Here is a 17,511-nt window from a genome sequence, read left to right on the forward strand (position 1 = left end):
ATTAATGTTATTAATGTGAGTTCTTGATCAAAATTCATTAGATAGCTCATGCTTTGTTTCTCAGGGTGATCGTGGCGATTCAGGTCCTCCTGGTCTAAGTGGCCTTAAAGGGGATGGCCACCCTGGTCCCTCAGTGCGTAAAACATCCAGAAGATCATGGCATCATAAAGAACTCTTCATAATTCAGCATGAAGCCATATTTTGTTGTTGTTGTGTCTCATTTGTTTGATGGCTTCCTTTTCAGGGCCCTCCTGGTCTTCCTGGTCTTCCAGGAGAACCTGGTCAAGAGGGCATCGGAATACAAGGACCAAAGGTAGGATTGTTCTTTTGTGTCAAAGCAGATCATATATATGAATATTATGAGCCAACAGTGTGTAAACACAGATATTTAATTGTGACTGTTTCTCAGGGTGATGTTGGCTTTAGAGGTTTACCAGGCCAACCTGGACCTCCAGGGGAAGGACTGCAAGGACCACCTGTATGTCATCAAACACAGTCAGATAATGATGATCTCTTGATTTAGCCCTTATCAATGTCTTCCAGCCCTTTTAAGCCTTGATTTAACATATTTGTGCATTAGATCTTCTCCCATTGAGCCATAAGATTTCAAAATGAGATGGGTAAGATGCAGACAGTATAATAAATAAGTAATATTATTTTAAAATATGACAATCTTAAATAGAAATTCTATGTTAATGTAATATTTACACTACCATTAAGAAGTTTTTTTTAAAGCAATAAATGTCTTTATTGAGCAAGGACACATTAAATTGCATCAAAAGTGACAGTAAAGACATTAAAAGACATGAAAAATATGAAGCATCACAACTGTTTTCAACATTGATAATAATGATAACTGTTTCCTGAGCAGCAAATAATATCAGAATGATTTCTGAAGGATCGTGTGACACTGGAGACTGGAGTAATAATGCTGAAAATTCAACTTTGATAATAGAAATAAATTATAGTTTCTAATATATTCACATAGATTTTTTTTTCCAGTTTTTATTCTATTTTTGATTAAATAAATTCAGAAGATGGCACTTTAATTAAATATATTTAAATGCCACCTGCAAACAAATGTGGATGCCGGTGCTTTTCTTATAATTAATAGTAATATTTTTATTTGAAATGTGTTTTTTTTTTTGCAATATTTCTTATATTAAAAATAAATGCCACTTGATTTTTTTTTTTTTTTTGTTATCCAATGCAATAACATTCAGACATTTTAAGTGTGTTACTCTTAAGTATCGAAATACTCATTTTTGGAGCCACTGTATGCCAGAGCACATGAATAAAGACTTTCCTTGGAATACATCCCATTCCTCTAAGGCTTCATCGATTACCACATTATCTTAACATCACATTTATCATAGTACTGTATCCATGATCGTGTAATCACCACCAGATACACACATGCACCTGCTTCAAATCTTTTTCATATGTCCAACAAATCCGGATAATGTATTCCAGTAACCTAAACGTCATTCCAGATGTCAGAGTGCCGCTTTTATCTCAGCATGAATTAATCTGAATGTCTTTTTGATTTTTGCCGAATACTCTGTCTCAGGGCAACATGGGAAGACCAGGACCTCCTGGGCCTACTGGGCCACCAGGACAAGGCATACAGGGTTCAAAAGTAAGACACTGGCATACACACATCTTAAAGATTTAAACATCTATATCTAAACCTAAGTGCATATCTTATATATGCTTTTACAGGGTGATCAGGGGTCGCAGGGTGTAACCGGGCCAAGGGGACCGTCTGGAGAAGGAATGCCAGGGTCAAAGGTCTCAGGTTTTGTTATATAATCTGTGTTATATGATTGAATATTCATATATTGTAATGTGAGGTCCATTTGTGTTTCTCAGGGGGATCGTGGAGCTCAGGGAGAGAGAGGGATGAAGGGAGTTAAAGGTGACATGGGAGATCCTGGCGTTCCTGGACAATCAGTTAGTACACTAACCTCAACTTGATGATAATTATGTATGCGTTTCTATTTCATTTTGGATGCAGCCTAAACAGTAGACTACAAAGTAATTTGCTAGGTTGTGGAACCGAGCAAAATAGCCTGTATTTGTCGGCTTAGTAAAAGAGAGGCAAAATTATGTTTATAGAAAAAAATTCTCACTTTTTCAGGGTAGACAAGGAATCAAAGGAGACTCTGGGTTAACGGTATGTCTTTCACATCATTCTACAACATTCAAAACATAAATATTATGCACATTTCTCTCATTCAAATATGATGTTGGTTTTTAGAGGGACGAGATCATAAGAATGATCAGGGAGATTTGTGGTATGTGGCATCCCACATTAAACTTGAACATATATTGTTTTATGTATTGTTTAAAAGTTTGGGGTCGGTAAGATTTTTTAATACATTTTGAAAGAAAATTCTTGTGCTCTCCAAGGCTGCATTTATTTGATTAAAAATACAGTAAAACCTGTAACATTGTGAAACATTACAATGTTTCTATTTGAATAGGTGTCATTTTAGTTTTATTAGTATTTTGAATTAGCTTTCATTTTTATATTTTTTCGTTTTCTTGTTCATTTTAGTTTATTTCATTTCATTTTCAATGTTTTCAAATTTAAATTGTATTATTTTTTTCGTTATATTGGTATTTAAGTATTAATTTAGTTTAATTTGTAGTAATTTCACTATGTGCTTTTGTCATTTTTGTATTTTTTGTTTTATTTTAGTTTTAGTTTTTATTGATGTCCAGTTAATAATTTTAGTGCTTCAGCTTAAACTTATTTGAGTTTATTGCCAGCATTTCTCATTTGTATTAAAGGTGCACTATGCAACTTTCTGTCCACTAGAGGGCGCCTATTCTAAACAAAGGCGTAGTTTGATGACACAAAGTTTGAGCGCAGCATCTTGGGACATGTGGTCTTCACCTCACAGCCGGTGGAAAATAGGACTCAGGCAGAAATCATGTTTATGGATGCGGTTATTAACTTTACTGTAGTGTAAAATAGAGCAGGACCGAGTGTTGTGGAGCTGAGCACGGCTGCTGGACCGATTGATACACAAATACCCACCTCGCGAACACCGGGGCTTTTATTATGACGGGACGGGACACATTCGCCTGGCGCAATATTTTTTTTCCCAGGATGGTAGGGGAAGGTACCGCCTTTTTCGTCTATGATTGGCTAGAAGGACTCTTTCATGGCAGGCTGTAAACTAGTCTGTTTTGATCGTCTTTACATCAGAAGTAAACAAAGTCAATCCCCCCCCACACACACACACACACACACTCACGTTTGTTTTCGTGACATATGAGGACATTCCTAGGAGGATGTATTGATTTTTCTACTGTACAAACCGTATTTTCTATCCCCTTACACTGCCCCTGCCTCTAAACCTACCCATCACAGGAAACATTCTGCATTTTTACTTTCTAAAAAAAAAGTAAATTGTAAGTACTCAACTGAACAAAATCTGGCCTAGTTGTTTTTGGATATTTTACTGCAAAATTACTACAAAGTGCACCTTTAAAAGTTTTTTTTAACTCATATTGTTTTTTCAAATAACAGACATGTTTTAATAGCTTTTTTTAGAGATTTAGTTAATGATAATAACCCTGATTTAAATATATTTAAAAATGTAATTTATTCCTGTTATCAAAGCTGAATTTTCAGCATCATTAATCCAGTCTTCAGTGTCACATGATCCTTCAGAAATCATTTTGATATGATGATTTGCTGCTCAAGAAACATTTATGATTATTATCAATGTTGCATATAATGTATCCTTGTTCAATAAAAGTATTAATTTCTTTAAAAAGTCTTACTGACCCCAACATTTTGAATGATATATAGCATAATTTTAGCCCAGTCTCATTGGTTATAACTTATGAAAGTATACTGTGCTGTCTTTCAGGCTGTGGGGTCAAATGTAAAGAGCGCCCTATGGAGCTAGTGTTTGTGATTGACAGCTCTGAGAGTGTTGGCCCTGAAAACTTCCAGATCATAAAGGACTTTGTGGCCGCACTAGTCGACAGACTCACTGTGGGTCGTAATGCCACTCGAGTTGGCCTCGTAGTGTACAGCCTTGAGGTCCAACTTGAGTTCAACCTCGCTCGCTTCATGACCAAACAAGATGTTAAACAAGCCATACGTAGAGTTCCTTACATCGGCGAGGGCACGTACACCGGCTCTGCCATCCGCAAAGCAACGCAGGAAGCGTTCTACAGCGCAAGGTCGGGTGTGAGGAAGGTTGCCATTGTCATCACAGATGGGCAAACGGATAAAAGGGAGCCCGTGAAGCTGGAGATGGCTGTTAGGGAGGCGCATGCAGCCAACATTGAGATGTACGCTCTGGGGATTCTTAACATTACTGATCCGACACAGGAAAAGTTTCTCCAGGAGCTCAATCTTATTGCGTCGGACCCTGATACTGAGCACATGTACTACATAGACGACTTCAACACCTTGCCAGGTAATGGATACAACAAGCTTGAGGCTAAATGCCAATTCACATACTTCTTTTTTTTTCTTTTTTTTTATGTTGTGTATTTTCCTCTTTTTGCTGTGAAGCACTTTGTGATTTTTATCTATGAAAAGTGCTATACAAATAAATGTTACTTACTTACTTACTTTTACTTCTCTGGTGATGGTAAAGGTACATACGTTTGAATAGAAAAATGAATAGTTTGAATTGAAATGAGTATGAAATCTGGTGTCAATATTTGTATTGCCAACACGGGAATGTTTTTTTAACATCTCTTTTTTTTTTTACTCGTGATTTGATTGCACTGCTAAAAAGTTAAGACATTTTACACAAACTTACCAACAAAAAAATTCAAGCACTATTCTGCACCACATGAAGTGCAGTTATTATCTTAATATTAATATTTTATTAATTTATTATATATATATAGCCTTCAAAGGATGGGCTCTAAGGGTCCAAAAGTGTGCCATGAAAACATCCCCCACACCATTACTCCACCACCACTAGCCTGCACAGTGGTAACAAGGCATCCATGTTCTCATTCTGTTTACGCCAAATTCTGACTCTACCATCTGAATGTCTCAACAGATTATATATATATATATATATATATATATATATATATATATATATATATATATATATATATATATATATATATATATATATATATATATATATATATATATATATATATATATATATATAACTGTGTTCTCACCATTTTTATAAAAATGTAAATATAAAATGGCATAAAATTCCATAACATGCAAGGTTGTTGACACAATGGGAAAAATGCATAGGACAAAATCTATAATATTGGTGTATTATTTCATACAGTATGATTATATAGCCTATGTGATTATAAAACATATTTTTCAAAGTTGTAAATGTAGCAAACAGAGATTTTTGGAGTATGTTTTAAAAGAAAATGAAATGTATTCTTTATACTATAACATTTTATATTTAATTCAATGTGTTACTTGCTACTTTTGTCATTATTTGTGAATTTTACTAGCAATTTATTTTACTGAAATTAATTTTTAAGTAAACATATGTATTTTTCCCCTCTTTTAATTCTCCCTCATACAGCTCTGGAGTCCAAATTAGTTAATCAGCTCTGTGAGGATGAAAATGGAGCACTTATCTTCAGTCACATTAATGGTTTTGAAAACGGATATGGAATTAATGGCAACCGCATTAATGGGAACGGCAGGTATTACATAAATGAGGGCAACAGAGAGAACAAGGGATCACAATCTGGGGTGAACACTGTCACTCAAGAGAGTGGGAGGGGAGACACGTTTGCTCCAACAATTGGTCCAGACATTAATGAGGTTAGTGCACTGAAGATAATGAATGGATTTTTATTTTATTTTATTTTATTTTGAGTGTTGTTTGTGTGTGTTTGTAATGTTCCCTCAGGAGGCTGAGCGTGTAACTGAGACAGACACAAACACTTCAGAGCAGAGCAGTGGTAGAGGAGATACTCCAACGGTCACTGGGACATCCACACAGAGCAGACCTTTATCAGGGACATCATCATCATCAACAACTGTGAACTCGTCATCATCTTCAGTGCTGTATATACCAGCCCCTCGACCACCGTTACCTAAAGGTAAACACATGACACACTTATTGATATACTACACAAGTTTGGGGTCAGTAAACATTTTTTATATTTGTTTTAATTTATTCTTTTATTCAGCAAGGATGCATTAAAACAAGAGATACAAGATATTTCTATATAAAATAAATGCTGTTCTTTTGAACTTTCTCTTCATCAAAGAATCCTGAAGAAAAGTATCACAGTTTACACAAAAGTATTACAGACCCCAAACTTTTGACATTTTGTCTACATAAAAATTCAAAGATTAAGTCTACAACTGGTTTGGGAAGGGGCAAATCCCTTATTTTGACTCATTTAGTCACATTTACCTAACGTGTCAACTATTAAACACATTTTTTACCGATAAAATTAATTTAAACTACATATGAAATGTATGACATAAATGTGTGTAATATATCACAAACAAAACAAAACAACTTGAATTATTCTGATCACACGTTAATGCGAACTCTCTAGCTCTAAAATGAATGAGGAGGAATTGCCACCCTGTGTCACATGACTCTAAACGATAAAATGACTTCCTTAAAGTGACCATCGCATGGGATTCAGGTGTTCACTTTCGCGTGGAACACCCCTAGAAATGGTGTCCCCTTCAAGGCTGCAAAAACGCTGTTTGTAATTACAAAAGCAAGTCCAAGTGACATATTGTCAGACATTGCACACCAGAAAAGATCTGAAATAAATATTTTTTTTAATCTATGTTCAGAGGTTGTGTCTCTGGACCCTCGTTGTGAGCTGCTCCTGGATCAGGGAACTTGTCGGGACTATAACATCCGGTGGTACTACGACCGGCAGGCCAACGCCTGCGCTCAGTTCTGGTATGGAGGCTGTGACGGGAACCGTAACCGCTTTGACACAGAAGAAGAGTGCAAGAGGACATGCGTGGTTGTGAGAGCAGGTAAAATACACTCTTGATAAGTTAACACTTCATAAATATTACAGCAAATGAAAATGGACACCAGTACCTGCCATTTAGTCGCACTCTTTTCTTTGCATTTAGGAGGATAATATCAATTGTGGATACATTTTCTTCTGTCTATAATCCCTCCAATATCACTACGGACGGACCTGCACTGAAGTACACAAAGAATATCAAAATTGTAAGAGAGAACATTTATTAAGGGACATTTTTATGCAACAGTAGCTAATCGAGAAAGCACAGTACTTCCATATCACAACCAGCAGAACTGTGAATAAGCAATATTGTAATATTGTACACTGTCTTAGTTACACAACATTCATTGAATTGGCATGTATTTAATAAATGAAACATGTTCTTGATTTTGAAAACTAATGTTGTCACTTGTCAGTATCAAGGAATGTCAGTTTTTATCTCAAATGTACTTTTTGTAATAAAATAATTTGTATGTGGATAATTGGTTTGGCTGTTATACTGTCAACAAATTCAAATTCTACAATCCCATGTTCACTAAAGCAGGGTTTCTCAACCTTTTGCCTACTGCGACCAACTTTTTTTTTGTGTGCCAGTCATACGACCCACTAAGGCTGGAAATAAATAACATACATTTTAGACCTAGGCTAGTTTATAAAAAATTCAGCTGTTCATGGTTTGTTCATGTTAGTTCACAGTGCATTAACTAATGTTAACAAGATTTTAATAATGCATTAGTAAATATTGAAAGTGCAGTTCATTATTAGTTCATGTTATAAACCTTAAAGTATGCTGTATTTTATGTTCCACTCAAGGAGGATTTGTGCTCCTTTTTTTTTTTTACATAACTCTGATTTTGGTTATAATATATTTCTAATGAGGTAAAAAGGTTTTTTTGGAGGTTACACACTGCCATCTCCTGGAAACAAATTGCCATATTGTGGTATTGTGATGTCCAAGGATGACTGAGCTAACCGTTAGCGTTCCCATTCATCTCAATGGCAGTTGCATGGGATGCAGTCCTGAAAGTACATGACCTGCCATTTTTGTTCATGTCATGTGACTAATTACTTTGGATAAAAGGGTTGGTATCTTATAGTCCAGTTAGCTTCTTGCTACTATACAACACCATTTCTTCATCTTTCTCAAATTTGTATCTTTTCACTTAAATGTATATACATGATATTCCTGGATTTTGTTAAATATAGTACACTGTAAAAAAAAAATGTTGGTTTTTGTTGGTTTAACTTAAAAAAGTAAGTAACCTGGTTGCCTTAAAATTTTTAGTTTATTGAAATAAAAAAATTGAGTTGATACAATGAAGGAAATTTGTTTAATAAATAGAAACTCAAAATATTATTGTATCTGAACCACATAAAAAATTGGATAAATCATGAAAATAGCACTATTTGGCATGTTTCACTGCGTCATCACAAATAAAACACACACAATTACCCAATATGCTTGTAAAATCTTTTAATAATATTTTAATAAAGGTTGTCGAATCTCTAAAAATGTTCATTGTATTCACTCAAAATTTTAATTTCAATGAACTAAAAATTTTAAGGCAACCAGGTAACTTTTTTTCTAAATAATTTTGTACAGTGTAGGGCCCCAAGATAATCAACCCTAAAATTCTAAAAGCAGCATCCAAAAAAAAGTGTTATGAACTTGCCATAAAATATAGAAAATATATTTACAGTTTATATACTTAAAATATACTTAAAGTCTTAAAATATGACATTAAGCTGGTATATTAGTGATTCCTCTCTCTTTCTCATTTGCTCTTGTTATTAATATCTCATAATTTCTCTTTTACAGTCTCACGCATCTGTCCCTTATGCTTTGACCTAAAATACACATGACTCCTTCCCCCAACACCTTTCTGTCTGTTTTAATTTTAGTAATAGTGTCTCTAGTCTGACGTTACACTCTGCCGTTCTCCCCTGAGCCATGAGATCATTACATTTTCTAGGGTTGGAAAAACATTGGAGTCCGTTCTTTTCGAAACACATCTTTTTGAATGGCGCCTATGTTCTAATGAAGTTTAAATAATCAGTTTGAGATTTTTTTGTATTGACCCAAATTACCGTTTAACTAGGAAGTATTCGTCTTTGTACCTTTAGGGATTGAACAGCTTTTTACTGGGGCATTACTCTCAAGAGGACAACTTTGTAGCTTATCTACCCCTAAAATGTGCATTCCATTAGACTGTATTGTAACCTTTAGGGTTAAATAATGTATAAAGATGTCCCTTTAAGCTGCTGTACTCCTAAAGGTACAAGTTTTGCACTTTTATTTTAAGAGTACACAAGTGTAACTTACTTCACTAAGCATTCCATCTCCTCCCAGGATCTGACGCATGTATAATAAAGTTTGGGTGACTCGAGGCATCGAGTGGTTGAGGCAGCTGAAAATGGCTCATCACCTGTTGTAGTCGCAGCTGTCTCCAAAAACTGCAAGCGAACCCTTCATTAATGTGGGGAATTGAACTCAAAGACTCTTGCGCACAATCTTTTAGACATAGTATAGAAGAATAGAATTGGATTGGTGAACTTGCAGACTCCTAGGTCTCCTCAGATATTTATGTGGCCTGTCCTGCCATGGCAGCTGGCAAGAGTCTTGGCTGGCCATCACATTGGGATCCCCCTCTTCACAACTAGGATTGAGGGATGACAGAGGCAGTGGGGGTGGACATGAGCGGGAGGGTTATATTTAGAATGGCAGGATTAAATAACATCCCCTTCACCCTGGGAATCTTTTCAGCACTCTTTCCTTTTCCAGCCCGGACGGTGTGGCGAGCAGACCTGCAGCCACCTTCTCCACTTCTTTCTTTTCTTGTCCTTTAATTCCCATCTCAAAACACAACAACATGGATCCCAAAGCCATAAAAGAGGAGCTGCGGCTGTTCCAGAGCACCTTGCTTCAGGATGGACTGAAAGAACTTCTGAATGAGAACAAGTTTGTGGACTGCACTTTAAAAATCGGTGACCGCAGCTTTCCCTGCCATCGCCTGATCATGGCCGCCTGCAGCCCCTACTTCAGAGAGCTCTTCTTCTCTGAGGACGGCAAGGAGAAGGAAAGCGGCAAGGAAGTGGTTCTGGACGACGTTGATCCTAACATCGTGGACATGATCATCCAGTATCTGTATTCGGCTGAGATCGACTTAACGGATGACAACGTTCAGGAGATATTTGCAGTGGCGAACCGTTTCCAGATTCCCTCAGTGTTTACAGTATGTGTGAACTATCTTCAGAAGAAGCTTTCACTGTCCAATTGTCTAGCTGTCTTCCGGCTCGGCCTAGTCCTCAGCGTTCCCAGGCTCGCCATATCGGCACGCGATTTCATCGCTGACCACTTCGAAACCGTGGCTGCCGAGGAGGAGTTCCTTCAGCTGGCACCTCATGAGCTCTTGGCCCTGATTGGTGGAGACACGCTTAATGTGGAGAAAGAAGAAGTTGTCTTCGAGTCGGTGATGAAGTGGGTGCGCAGCGACAAGGCCAAACGAGCCAAGAGTCTGGAGGAAGTGTTCGACTGCATCCGCTTCCGCCTGCTTCCAGAGAAGTACTTCCGGGAGAAGGTTGAGGCCGATGACATCATCAAGGCCGATCCAGAACTTTTGAAGAAGCTGCAAGTCATCAAAGATGCCTTCGGAGGAAAACTCCCCGAGAAGAAACCCAAAGAGAAGAAGGAAGGAGAGGCCGGAGAAGAGGAGGAAGAGGAGCTGCTGCCAGGTTACTTGAATGATACTCGTAGACTGGGGATGTACGGACGAGATCTAATCCTCATGATCAATGACACGGCTGCTGTGGCGTATGACGTGGCCGAGAATGAGTGTTTTCTGGCTGCCATGTCAGAGCAAGTGCCAAAGAACCATGTGAGTCTCTGTACCAAGAAGAACCAGCTCTTTGTCATTGGGGGCCTGTTCGTTGATGAAGACAGCAAAGAGTCTCCACTGCAGTGCTACTTCTACCAGGTACAAATCAACTTTGAAAACTGGGTGCTGGTGTGATAACCAGACTAGGTTTCTTAAACTAGCTTTACGATTAAAGGCCTCCACAGTCTTTATGCTATTCTGGACCAGCATGAAAATAATCTTTTCAGTCTTTAAACTAAATTACCTTTAATCTGCAAACTTAAATCGATTTACTAGAAACTTTTCTGGCTATTGTTTCTTTTCTTCAGTCCACAATTTAGAGTTACCTGCTGCTTTTATGAACAACTTGCGATAACACTGTTTTTTTTTTAACACTGGACATCATGAACTAACAATGACCGCTACTTTTACTCCATTTAGGTTATGTTATATTCTAGATATACTAATACATTTGTATTATTATTTGAAGTTTTATAAATTAACATTAACGTGTTATTAACTAATATGAATTGTATGTACCTATCAAGTCAAGTCAAAATTATTTGAATAACTATTTTCACAATACACATTGTTTCAAAGCAATTTTACCGAAAATCATGATGTTATCCTAGGGCTGGGCTGTAATATAGTTTATATTTTGTGGCAATACAAGCAATCAAGAAGTAGAGATTTACCATATAGCATATATTACCCTGACTTTATTTAAGAACTGGGTGATATGAAAACATGAAATAATATGCATATGTAATCGATATTAGCCTTTATTCATAAGCCTAGATTAATGAATGCTGTAAAAAAAATTGTTCATGATATCTAATGTAATGTTAATGAGGTGAACTGAAGTGTTATGGAAATTATTTAATTTTTTATTGTTTAAAATGTTTTATTAAAACGTATTTTGTCATATCCAGCTGGACAGTATTGCTGCTGATTGGAGGGCAATGCCACCCATGCCCAGCCCTCGATGCCTGTTCTGTCTGGGTGAAAGTCAACACCTTCTGTTTGCCATCGCTGGCAAAGACCTGCAAACCAACGAGTCCCTTGACTCTGTCATGTGTTATGACACAGAGTATGAATTCATCTAATATGTCCATCATTTTGACTGTTCAACTGCTGATTCCGCTCTTCACACATGAGTAGGCTACTGACTCAGATGTATGTCTTCAATGAGTTTTCATGTCATTGCAGAAAGATGAAATGGAGCGAGACCAAGAAACTTCCTCTTCATGTTCACGGCCATGCAGTTGTCTCACATAACAACCTGGTATACTGCATTGGAGGAAAGACAGATGACAAGTTAGTGTGTGTGTGTGTTCGTGCGTGTGCGTGTGTGTGTGAGATCAGTGGTACTCAAGAACATATGGTGTAGTTTGCAGCTGTCTGTACTCCATCAAAGTTCCTCAACAATCCTTGGTACAATGAGACACTTAAGGCAGCAGGCTGGGACAGACGGTAACAGACACTTCATCGGGTTTCGTCAGATCTATCGGCTCTCCTTTTCACCAAATCCGCATTTGTCCGTCTTGGAATGGCACTGTAATCTTGGTGACTGTCGGGGTCGGCGTTGGGGTTGGCGTGGCCGTCAGTGCAGTGTGAATTGGCCTTTAAAGCAAACCTTATCATGCGGAATCAATTTTGCATTCATCTTCATGAAACTCAAAACTTCCCCTTCAGTCCAAATAAAATAATTTATTGACATCGAGCAGCTTAGACAATATTATTACTGAGTAAAAAGTAAAGAAAATTTGCCAAACCTTGTACTACTTGTCTGTGTGTAGCACCTAGTGCTCTTACTGCAGAACCTTCTGAAGTATTCTGTTAGAAATAAGTGGCTGAAGTTTATTTGGATTAAAGTAAATAATAACAATAAATTATACATTTCTGTTACATTATATAAGTATATAAATGAAAAAGTCAGAAAGTCAGTTTGAACCCTCCACCTTCCCTAGCTCCACCTGTATATATCTGATACTGGTAATTAATGCTTTATATATTGTACAGCAGCAGCATGTCTTACTTCCTCACAGGAGCTTGTCTTGTGTGTATTGGCAGTAGCAAACCCTGTACTTGCTCTGCAGCAGCAATAACCAACAACAGCAGCAGAGTAGCAGATCTCTTCCACCAAGATCAAACATATCGACATTTTGGCCAAACACTCAGAGAGTTGTCATGACAAAAATAAGGTCAATTTGATCTCATGTGCAAAGCTGACCTGAATCGGTGCACTGTAAATCCCGTTTTAATGAACACATCTGAAAGTAAATACATTTCTCTTGTCTCTCTCACAGCAAAGCTATCAATAAAATGTTTGTGTACAACCACAAGCAGTCTGAATGGCGAGAACTGGCTGCTATGAAGACGCCCAGAGCAATGTTTGGTGCCGTAGTTCATAAAGGAAGAATCATTGTAACTGGGGGTGTGAATGAAGAAGGACTCACAGCTTTATCTGAAGCCTACGATTTTGGAACAAACAAGTATGATTCCTCACCAGTGTTATTTATATAGATTTATAATATTTATTTTCAATTTTAATTTTACTGTAAGTTGAAGTCATTTTGTCATGTGCTTTTGTCATTTCTGTTTAGCTTTCACTTTATTTTTATTGCAGTTCTAGTTTTGAAAATTTCAGTTTCAAAACTAATATTTATATTTTTTCAGATTCATTTCAATTAACAATTAGTTCAATTAGTTTTAGTTTTAGTAAACTATAAAGCACTGTTCCTCATTTTGAGTAGTTCGCCTGGACAAACTAAATCGATACTGTTATTTACAGGTTTGCTTGTTATATAAAAAAATAATATTCTGTCTGTCCAGACATTTACCATTCTAGATGTTGTCTTCCTGTGCTTAGCCATCTTTTTCATCTCTTCACTGTTTTTGCATGTAAATATTAAATTTATATAATACATTAAATTAATGAATATTATCTACTCTCAGGTGGGACACATTCACAGAGTTCCCCCAAGAGCGCAGCTCTGTGAATCTGGTGAGCACTGGAGGAAACCTCTACGCAATTGGCGGCTTTGCTATTGTAGAGCTGGAAGACAAAAACATCGGACCCTCCGAGGTCACTGACATTTGGCAGTAAGTCTCCTTATTTTGTGTTCATCAATCAATCATAGAATAAACCAGCTAATTAGTCAAGTTCCAAGAAAGAGCCCTGGAATAGATCTGGAGTAGAAATGGATGGCATAATATGAGCAATGATTTATTTTCTTAAAGGTGGATAATGTAAGATTTTTTACTGAAGACATTTACTTTGACGTCTCCAGTGTAAACAGCCTAAGCCATTTTTACACTAATGAGTTTTAATTTTAACAGTGTTTTTAAAATGAAAATTATCCTTGTCCATACTGCCGTTTCCACTGCATTTCAGAAATGATCGCCGTACACACTACAGGACCAAAAACGCATGTCACGTGACCATTCATCCACACTGGGCTTGTGCCTATAAGTGTAAAGTACAAGTGCCATTTGCTCTAATAATGGTATAGGCGTATAGGCAGCTGCAGTATTATAAAATGCAGAGTTGAACAGTACAATGGCTGCTAAGAAAAGGACAACAGAATCAGCAAATCTTCCATTTCCGTCTCTGTGTTATTGTTTACACAGTCATCAAGGCTGGTCTGTTAAAGAGCCATTGAGAGAGACAACTCTGGGCTGTTATTGCTTTGTTAAGGTAGTAAAATGATCATATGATAGAGGCTTGATGAATCAGGAAAGGATACGCAGTGATCCAGAAGACCCAATCAGGACACGAATGTGGGCCTCCATTTTTGGTCCATCTACACTGAAATGCATCTGTGGAGGTTCAAACTAAAATAGGGTCTGGTGTTTTTGAAAGTCTCCGTTTTCGAGGGTTGAAAAGTCCAGAGTAGTGTGGACGCCAGGTGTAACCATAGCAAAAGTTATGCTTTTTAAAGCGAAAACGCATTAGTGTAAACAGCCTCAAAACCGTTGTGATGCGTCACTCTAGACAAGAGTACTCAATTGCTTACTAATCATAACACATAGTAACACAGCTAAAAGTATTCCTACTTTTACCTGTTGAGACATGTCTTCACAAGCACCCATAAGATCTGTGTTTGAGTTGGGGAGGTATGCTAGAAACTAAAGGATGGTCTGCTAGAAACGACATACTTCATACGTTAACGTAGCTATTGACACAGGACACATGCATTGACCTGCTTTCTTTCACAGGTATGAAGACGACAAAAAGACATGGAGCGGCATGCTGAGAGAGATGCGCTACGCTTCTGGCTCCTCTTGTGTTGGAATGCGTCTGAATGCTGCCAGGATGCCCAAACTCTAAATGAGACCCCTCTTTTGAAGTGTGACTCCATATGGTCATGTGACCTTTGACCTCAGCACACAGCTGTCTGTGGTCATTTAAGCATAGTTTAAAATGTACAAGAAGTACAAGAGCTTTTGGGTTCTCCATTTTTTCTTTTACATTTTGGACAGGTAATGTGAAATAAATGTGTATGTTTGTTAACAAGCCATTCGTCATCAAATGCCATGACAGCAAGAACAGGTTCACGCCAATTTCTGTGTTGTTAATATACTGTAATGAAAATAAACTCTAGTTCTCTACAATACTGGTAGGTTACTATGTATGTATATGCATTTCTTTTTGTAAAATAAACATTTTTAAACCATATCAACTAACTTGTGTTGTTTTTCTAGCAGACAGTTGATTTCCTTGATAATTGTGAAAATAACATAACTATATACAGTATATTCTTGCTAGGACTGGCTAGTTACTTTGTTTTTAAAGAAATATTTGAGCTAAAGTTGAACTACTATTTCTTTTAGTTGTTTCAGTTTCAGTGCCGTGTGTGTGTGTGTGTGTTTTTCAAGTAAACCCTATGTTATGGGGTTAAAATGCCCCAATAAGTAAAACAGGTTATACATTTTACTGTGATGTTTTGTAAAAATGCAGTTTCTGTGATGGGTAGGTTTAGTGTTAGAGGAGAGAATATGCAGTTTGAACAATATAAAAATCTGTGTTAATAAATCTTATCTTTGTTTGCTATTGTAGCTCTATTGCATGTAATAAATAAATATTTATCTTCCTTAAAAATATAAAATGTAGTAAATATAAAAAATAATTTATGAAATATACTTTTTGCTGCTATTTTTTCTTTGAGAAATTAGAGTCAAGGCTTCACAAGGTTTCTCAGGACTGAAGGTCTCCGTATCTCTGTTCAGAGGATCTCTGGAACGGGAACGTTTCCCTCTCACATCTCGACTCCTGTTTGATGATGATTCTGGAATGGGTAACCGGGACCGTTGGCAGTGGTTTGGACTTTGGTAGAAGCAAAGATCGAGTTCCTTTGCTAAAATGATTCACTTCTTGTGTGAAAAAGAATCATAAAATAGTTTTGAAGTGAACATACAAGAAGATGAACAACAAGAAACAGGGTTTAAGGTCTTACTTGATGCAAAACAGTGTTTGCTGTCAAAGCATCAGGGGAAACAACTGACTGTCTGCGGGTGGGACAAACATATCCGTAAGACATGTTCTGATACCTGAGACCAGAAGATGGTGTTGTCTTTTTCGTAAAAACAGCCTGTTTGTTTCTGACTGGTGTTTGCTTGAACAAACTCACATTCATCACAGTATCTGCTCCTGCAGCAGGACATCATCACAGCATCAGTAAGCAAGCAGATTCTTACCAATCATACACAGCACAAGAGCTGAGTGTTAGACACTGGATCTGATGAGGATGAGGATGAAGGCTTATTCTGGGCCAAAATGGTCAGCATCTCTTTGTTCCCAATATTGGGCTCACTTAACAGATCAAGCACAAACTGACATTGTGAGAATCATCATGAGATTTTAGCAAACACTAGAACATGCTCCAACACCAAAGTACACCAACATACGCATGTGTTCATAACAGGAACGTTGTTATTTTGTCCTCCTCTGATGCATTTACCTCCGCCATTCTCAGTCTGTTTCACATACATTTGCATGTTTTCATGTTTATCACTGATATACTGAAGAGCCCAGGGTAGGTATACGTACTACACCTTTTTTGTCGTCTTTGTTGACACTTCAAATCCAAACACTCAATACAGTGCAGCAGAGAGTATTTAGCACTTATTTATAGCTCTAAAATCTGAAACAGAATCACCAATCTGCTGCTGAAATAAACATCAACAAACAGAGACACAAATGAGACACACAGAGACGGAAATCCAATCTAAATTAACTTTGAGAGTCACAGTATTAATTAATTGTATTGCATAACATTGCAGTAATTATACAGCAAAAGAAGATATTTTGAAGAATATGAGTGACCAAACAGTTTGTGGTCCCCATAGAGGGGTGCAGGTATGACATCACTTTATAGGTCAAAACACAGAAGCGAGTTAGCATTTTAGCCCTTCGGGTAACCTCAATATGCTTATAAATTGTGCTCTTATAAACTAACTCAAACGTTCTAGGAAAATGATTATTGTCGGAAGCTTATTGATGGTGAAGCTGAAGTCGAGCGACTTGTGGTGTAACTTAGTCCGTTTATATCTTTAGCCTTTTACTTCTGGCAACTGCATTTAGGCATTCATAAAAGTTGTGTTCATCTGAGATAATTATCTTGATGGACAAAAAGGCAAGTATCATAAACTGTTGTTGATCACAGAGCTTGTT

The 17,511-nt window shown here is 37.1% G+C and overlaps 2 protein-coding genes across 4 annotated transcripts in view; both read left to right on the forward strand.

The window, feature by feature from the left end:
• col28a2b (collagen, type XXVIII, alpha 2b) overlaps window positions 1-7,384 on the forward strand; it is a 69,762-nt gene extending 62,378 nt beyond the window's left edge. For all 3 annotated transcript variants that reach the window (XM_067458894.1, XM_067458892.1, XM_067458893.1), the window contains exons 28-40: window positions 65-133; window positions 245-313; window positions 410-478; window positions 1,571-1,639; window positions 1,723-1,791; window positions 1,873-1,953; window positions 2,141-2,176; window positions 2,261-2,297; window positions 3,888-4,445; window positions 5,550-5,794; window positions 5,883-6,075; window positions 6,794-6,985; window positions 7,088-7,384. In XM_067458894.1, coding sequence (XP_067314995.1) covers window positions 65-133; window positions 245-313; window positions 410-478; window positions 1,571-1,639; window positions 1,723-1,791; window positions 1,873-1,953; window positions 2,141-2,176; window positions 2,261-2,297; window positions 3,888-4,445; window positions 5,550-5,794; window positions 5,883-6,075; window positions 6,794-6,985; window positions 7,088-7,095 — 1,695 coding nt within the window. In that variant the 3' untranslated portion in view covers window positions 7,096-7,384. The remainder of the gene's footprint in view (window positions 1-64; window positions 134-244; window positions 314-409; window positions 479-1,570; window positions 1,640-1,722; window positions 1,792-1,872; window positions 1,954-2,140; window positions 2,177-2,260; window positions 2,298-3,887; window positions 4,446-5,549; window positions 5,795-5,882; window positions 6,076-6,793; window positions 6,986-7,087) is intronic.
• Window positions 7,385-9,769: 2,385 nt separating this feature from the next.
• On the forward strand, window positions 9,770-15,510 carry klhl41b (kelch-like family member 41b). Its single transcript, XM_067458895.1, has 6 exons — window positions 9,770-10,955; window positions 11,768-11,925; window positions 12,045-12,152; window positions 13,145-13,330; window positions 13,794-13,940; window positions 15,057-15,510. Exons 1-6 carry the CDS (start codon window positions 9,852-9,854, stop codon window positions 15,166-15,168), a joined length of 1,815 nt encoding a protein of 604 aa, XP_067314996.1. The 5' UTR covers window positions 9,770-9,851; the 3' UTR covers window positions 15,169-15,510.
• The last annotated feature ends 2,001 nt before the right edge of the window (window positions 15,511-17,511 follow it).

This window comes from Pseudorasbora parva, chromosome 12 (assembly GCF_024679245.1).
Source record: "Pseudorasbora parva isolate DD20220531a chromosome 12, ASM2467924v1, whole genome shotgun sequence".
Lineage (NCBI taxonomy): Eukaryota > Metazoa > Chordata > Actinopteri > Cypriniformes > Gobionidae > Pseudorasbora > Pseudorasbora parva.

Bases quoted from the DNA above. Each gene is read 5' to 3' on its own strand.
- klhl41b (XM_067458895.1), top strand. From the start codon at position 9,852: ATGGATCCCAAAGCCATAAAAGAGGAGCTGCGGCTGTTCCAGAGCACC. The intron at 11,926-12,044 runs GTATGAATTCAT...ATGTCATTGCAG, and splicing joins GTCATGTGTTATGACACAGA to AAAGATGAAATGGAGCGAGA. The intron at 13,331-13,793 runs GTATGATTCCTC...ATCTACTCTCAG, and splicing joins TACGATTTTGGAACAAACAA to GTGGGACACATTCACAGAGT.